The 6,363-nt window shown below is 33.0% G+C and overlaps 1 protein-coding gene across 3 annotated transcripts; it reads left to right on the forward strand.

Moving 5' to 3' along the window:
* Positions 1 to 231: 231 nt before the first annotated feature.
* LOC107803490 (uncharacterized) lies at positions 232 to 2,434 on the forward strand. Of its 3 annotated transcripts, none has more exons than XM_016627230.2 (3): positions 247 to 346; positions 1,291 to 1,614; positions 1,711 to 2,434. In XM_016627230.2, exons 2-3 carry the CDS (start codon positions 1,414 to 1,416, stop codon positions 2,002 to 2,004), a joined length of 495 nt encoding a protein of 164 aa, XP_016482716.1. In that variant the 5' UTR covers positions 247 to 346; positions 1,291 to 1,413; the 3' UTR covers positions 2,005 to 2,434. The 3 variants fall into 3 exon arrangements, 2 of the variants coding, with proteins under 2 accessions (XP_016482716.1, XP_016482717.1); XM_016627231.2 differs by having other exon boundaries at positions 266 to 346; positions 1,505 to 1,614; XR_012695900.1 differs by lacking the exon at positions 1,291 to 1,614 and having other exon boundaries at positions 232 to 346.
* Positions 2,435 to 6,363: the final 3,929 nt, after the last annotated feature.

The raw sequence follows: 6,363 nt of genomic DNA on the forward strand, positions 1-6,363 counted from the left end.
TAAAAGCTGGTCAAACAAGCTTTTAAGCACTTTTAACTTCTGGAAGTGTTTGGCAACTAAAAAAAAGGCATAAAAAAGTTAAAATTTGCTTAAAAAGCCAAAACTAACAAGTTGGGTAAACCCAACTTTTTTTAAATTGGCTTAAAATCCATATTGGTTTGACCAAGGATATTACTTTCTTATCCCTTATCATATTTCTTATTCCCGAAATTACCCCTCACTAGAAAACCTAAAAACATACGGTCTCTTTCTTTTCTCTGTTATTAACAGCGCCTCTGCTTTCTTCTTCCTCTTCTTCCATAACTCTTCCCAGCTTCAGCTCCAATTTGAAAGCCTCTTCAGTCCAGTAAGTTATCTTCCTGTTGAATTTCAATTCCTAGTAAATTTAATCATACGATTTCTATGTTTGTAAACTTCTTTTTATTTCCTTTGGTACAGTATAACAGAGGCTCATATTACTTGAGTCACTTTTCAGTTTTTACTTATTCAAAATTAATGGAGAAAATCTACTGATTACTACTACAACTACTAATGTAATTATGTTGATATTTGTATAGCCCTCAACAATTGTCCTACTACAGTAATAGAAAAGACAGAGTTAAATCCTTAGCTTGTTTGAATGACGTGTGTAAAACCTAGGAAAACAAAGCAATTTTGTTTTTGGTATTAAAGATACAACACAAACTCAACAACTCAGAAAAATAACTAGTGCCGAGTTCAACAACATTCCTTGTGTCCAAGGGCTGCGATTTCTTTAACAACTTGCGCTTTGTCGGCCTCAAACTGCTCTTCCTCTTTGTCAGTCTTAAAATCAGCAAAGAGGCAAAGTAGTTTGCTTCCGTTAGCAATAAGGATGCTAACAATATCTGGAGGCTTATTGTGATTTGCGGCAAATAGCATGAAACGCTTCTATTTGGATACTTTTGCTTGACTCCCTAAGTAGATTAGCGCAAGAGGCAGAATTTGCTTCTCTCTAGGCATTAACAATATAGTTTTTTGTTGCAATGGAATGGATGAAGACACTATTAATTCAATGGCATAAACAATATAATTTTTTTGTACTGGAATAAGCTAGTTCAAAGTAGTACTATTTAACTTACACCTACATAAATATGTAGTTGTATTTAAAAGAAACTTGACAAGTATCACATTCTTGCTTGAGAGCTGCGAATAATTCCTTTACGGAGCCTCAAAGCAAACGCCTAAAGGCATTCTTTCTGTCAAACACAAGGCTCTTTCAGGCTTTATGCAACTTCAGTCTTAGCTTCTTGGTTGTTCTGCTTTCTTCAGATTATTTACGTTCAATCATGCCAGACAATACTAAGTGGGACGATGATACACATATTATATTTCTTGAGTTGTGTGAGCAAGAGGTTAGAAAAGAAAATAGACCAAACACTTAATTAAATAAAGATGGTTGGAAAAGTATTGTTGACGAGTTCTGTAAGAAGACGGGGAAAGACTATGATAAAAAAAATAAAACATTATTGGGATTACATGAAAGGTAAATGGACACTTTTTAAGCAATTGATGAGAGGGGAGACATGTTTAGGATGGGATGCCACGAAAAATATGATTATGGCAGATGATGATTGGTGGGAGCGAAAAATTAAGGTACATTTCTCACATTATTATATGTGTAATTCTTATTTTTGTCATTGTTAATTCTATCAGTTTGATTAAAGTAGTTTTTATTTTCTCTTTTTACAGGAAAATGCAAAATATAAGAAATTTAGGAACAAAGATCTTTCGCTCACATGGTTTTACGATGCATTGTTTGCTGATGTTGTTGCCACAGGAGAAAGAGCATGTGCAGCAAATCAAGAACAATCGTCTGGCATTGGACTTAATCTCGATGAAGAAGGGATAAATGTTATTGATGATTGTGACAAAGAACACTTTACTTATCTTAATGATGAAATAAGCGATGAAAGTGATGATCTACAAGAATATAAATTCTGTTATGTTTCCAGAGCCATCACTAAAAAGACAAAAACCAACTAATGGTGTTAGCACCAGTAGTCAAGTAAGAAAAAAAATAGATGCAACATTAATAATAGAAGATATACACTCTCTCATAGAGTTTATGTTTAGAAAAAGCACTGCTACATCTCCTGCAGTTGATGAGACATCCATAGAGAAGTGTATTAGCACGTTGGGATAAATTCCTGATATTCTAGTTGGGAGTGAAATTTACAGTTTTACTATGAATATGTCCCGCAAGAAAAATAACCGACAAATATTTTTGGGGATGCCTACTGATGAAGCTCGCAAGTCTTGGTTGGAGTTTAACTACCAGTTATACCTTAAGAAAAATGGATAATGTATCGTTGTGGTTGAGTCTTTCTATTATTCTGTGTTCGAATATTGTGATTGTATGTGTAAACTTTATTATGATTTTATGTGTAAACTTTATTATGGTTTTATGTGTAAACTTTATATATTGCTTCTTGTTTAGATATTGTGATTGTATCACTAAACTTTTATTAAATTAAAGATTTTGTTTGTTAAGCTTACTATTGTTAAGCTTCAGGTAACATTTATTTTAAATGTTAAGCTTCAGTTAACTGACTATTCGAGCGTATGAATTTGTATAGCTTTTAGTTAGCTTCAATATCCTCCAGTTCTTTTTAAATTCCACAATTTGTAAAGCTTTCAGTTAACTCCTCTTTACTTATGTTTTCATTTTCAATAAAATAGAGAGTTCGAACTCTAGTGACATAGTAGATCCTTAACCAAGTTATTCGTCAAACGATGAAGATGAAGAAGAACCGGAGGAAATACAGAGGGAGCAAGATGAGAAGGAATGAACTGCTTTATGTCAAATAGCAAGCAAATTGATATTGATGTATTACGAAAAATACTTATGCAACGAAGCTTGTCGTACATCTAGTCGCTCTGGAAATGTATTTATTCAAGAGATATTAAGAGAAAACGAGACTCGTTGTTATGAAAATTTTCGATTGAGGAAGTCGGTGTTTGTTGATCTATCGAATGACTTAACTGAAGTGTATTGACTTAAACCCACACGTGGAATGTCTATACACGAGATGTTAGGCATGTTCTTGATAACTTGTGCACATGGAGATGAAAATCGATTGATACATGAAATCTTTCAACATTTGGGAGAAACAATTCATTGACACTTTCATAGTGTTTTAAAGGCGATTTGTGAGCTTGCAAGAGATATAATTAGACCACATCAAAATTATAATGATGGTGCAGGAGCTCACAAGCCATGTAATGGTCGATATCTCCCTTTCTTTAGAGTAAGAAATATTTTTACATAATTATTTTTTATTAAACTTACAACTTAACTTTTGTAAGTATTACTAACTTAAGTTAAATTTATACTTGTAAATGTATGTAGGATTGTATTGGAGCACTGGATGGCACACATGTTAAAGCAAGATTACCGCAAGGTCAAGAGATACCATATATTGGACGTAAAGATTATCCGACTCAAAATATTCTTGTTGTCGTAGATTTGAATATGTGTTTTACATTACATGGGTTGGGTGGGAAGGAGCACCTCACAATAGTCGTATATTTGGTGAGGCCCTTCGTAGACCAGAACTTAACTTTCCACGCCCAATTGGAAATAAGTATTATCTAGTTGATGCAGGATATCCTCACATGAAGGGATATATGGCTCCATAGAAAGGAGATAATGTGAGATATCACCTAGCACAATTCCGCCGCGGTGCAACAAAACAATTGCGAGAACCAAGAGGGTGAATTGAAAAATTTAACTATTTGCATTCTTCCTGTAGAAGTATTGTTGAGCGGACATTTGGGGTTTGGAAATCAAGATGGTCAATTTTGCGAGACATGCCTTTCTATCACATTGACACTCAAAGAGACATCGTACTTGCTACTATAGCCATTCATAACTATATTAGAAAGAAATGCAATATGGATGATGCATTCCGAGCAGCTGAGAATGAGAGATATGTTCCATCTGTTGATCCTGATGTTGGTACATCTTTGAGAGCTAATAACAATATAAATGCGAAAAATGTGGAAGAGCAAAGTGATCTTGTTTGGATGGGTCTTCGCGATTTGATTGCTAATGAAATTTGTGAAGCTTGATACTTGTAGTTGTATGAATCTTTTAAAAAACTAATATTTATTATTTTACATTTCAATTAATAAATATTATTTTGTTTCGTTCTCTTGAAATATGCATATGATGACCTAACTTTTTATATAATTTGAGAAATCAGTGTATAACTTCAATTGACTGGAATTCAAATCTATAACTTCAATTGACTTCGAATTATTACCAACGCTTTACGCTGCTCATAGACGTGCACGGTAACTAACTCCCTCTAACAAACTTTAATTTCTAACAAATTAACGCTTTCACTAACTCCATCAGAACAAGTAAAAGCCCTTTTATATAACCCAATCCACATAAAGTTAAATTTACTTAAGCCATGCAATTGACTTCTGTCGCAGCACTTTCTGAGCCAAGGAAAGAAAAAAATAATAATTGATCAATTAGATTCTCATACAGATATATACAAAGCAAAAACTATTCTTTTTATTTTCTTGGCAAACAAATAAAAAAACTATCTTAAGTAATTATTTAAATTAAAATATAAATTATTTTTTGTTTGCATTACTTATGAATCAAATATATTGTAGTAATCAGCTCATTTTATAATGTTAACAGCTTTAAGGATATCTCTGTCTTTTTAACAGAAAAAAGTTCTTACCAGCACTTGTTTACCAAACACTTCAACAACTTTTTTTAAGTTTCAACACTTTTATCCAAACAGGTAACTGCTTATTTATAAAACAAGTTTCAGTACTTAAAAGCTACTTTTTTCCAGCTAATCCAAATGGGCTCATAATAAGAATTCACTTGGGGAATCAAGAATATAGATACCCTTAGCATTTCTATGAATAGAATCATTTATGAAAGTTGCGTATTTTGCTCGTTTCATTTGTATCGTATGGATCATGCCAAAAGGAAAGAAGGGATATCCTTAACATACCTAGGTCAATTCTTTTGACAATCCATTTAACACACATCAATTGCGACAACACGAAATGGCAAGATCGGAGTAGTGAAAATCCATATGAGATTCTTGAGAAAAATTATACCGTACTCCCTTAGAATCGCAAAATCCCGTTGCTATTACGCATTATAATTTCGTATGAATTTTTTGCTTAAGATCACTACTTTGTTGAATGTTTAATCCATCTCCCTTAATGAATTTGATCACAATATTGAATATCCTTTCTTGTAGAATCTATCCATCACTTTGAAGATGTAAAAGGACTTCATTTTTGTGAATTAAAGAAGTGTTTTGATGCCATTCTTTAATCCAAAGAGATAAGATACTCATCTTTGAATTGTTGCCACCTTACAAGGTGATTCAAGAGTCACTTAATGTGTCTCCATGTGGCTGCCACGTTTTTCTCACTAATCTAATCCAAAAACTTTAATTAGTCAACCCCTAATTATTAATTAACTAGTTAATTTCTCCATTATCCAATAATTCACATAATTAAGGATTATCTCAAATTACTTAAAATACTACTCACTTTTAACACACCTTATACACCTTACTATCATGGTCATATGGTACCTTGTATGACATTAGTCCATAAATACCGGATATTTTAGCTCGGGCCGTATTTTATCCCAACATGACAAACTTCGATGAAATTTATTTTTTTCGATTTACTTACCCTCTAACCTTCACGAATTTACTCATCACTTGTTTGAAATAACATAATACTTATAATTTCAAAATAATCTCATTCCCAAACTTACGTCGATTAACTTACGATAAAACTTTAATGTACAAAAACATGGGGCGTAACACTTAATCGCCATAATGTAGGGTACCGACACACCTTTTGCCTCCAAGTATCTCCAAAGAACTTCTCTAGGAATCTTCTCTAGCAACTGTGAAAGAAGACTCTATGAAAAAGTCGTGTGCATAAAAAAATGGAAGGGCTCTCCTTCTCTATCTTGAATCTAGTTCTGCCCAATTGGATGAACAAAGTGCGCAATGCATGGTGAGATTATTATCATACCTTTTTCAATTTATCTAGCGAACATAGGTCCGAGTGTGTTTTTACTCTATCTGACAACATAGCAAGATACATAATACAAAAGAGTCTTTTAGGTTTATTTGTGACCTCTGAGGAGCGTATGAGGTGACTCACATACGATTCTATAATATCGATGGGCATAGTGATGTTATCATCGATTATAATTATCTAATAGTTCAAATACAGTTGATATAATGGAAGCACAGTCAAAAAATGGTTTTGGGATGAAATTTATCGTGTCAACCCATCATATTTATCAATTTCGCACTTCTTTCACCATTGTTATTTTTA

This window comes from Nicotiana tabacum, chromosome 10 (genome assembly GCF_000715075.1).
Source record: "Nicotiana tabacum cultivar K326 chromosome 10, ASM71507v2, whole genome shotgun sequence".
NCBI lineage: Eukaryota > Viridiplantae > Streptophyta > Magnoliopsida > Solanales > Solanaceae > Nicotiana > Nicotiana tabacum.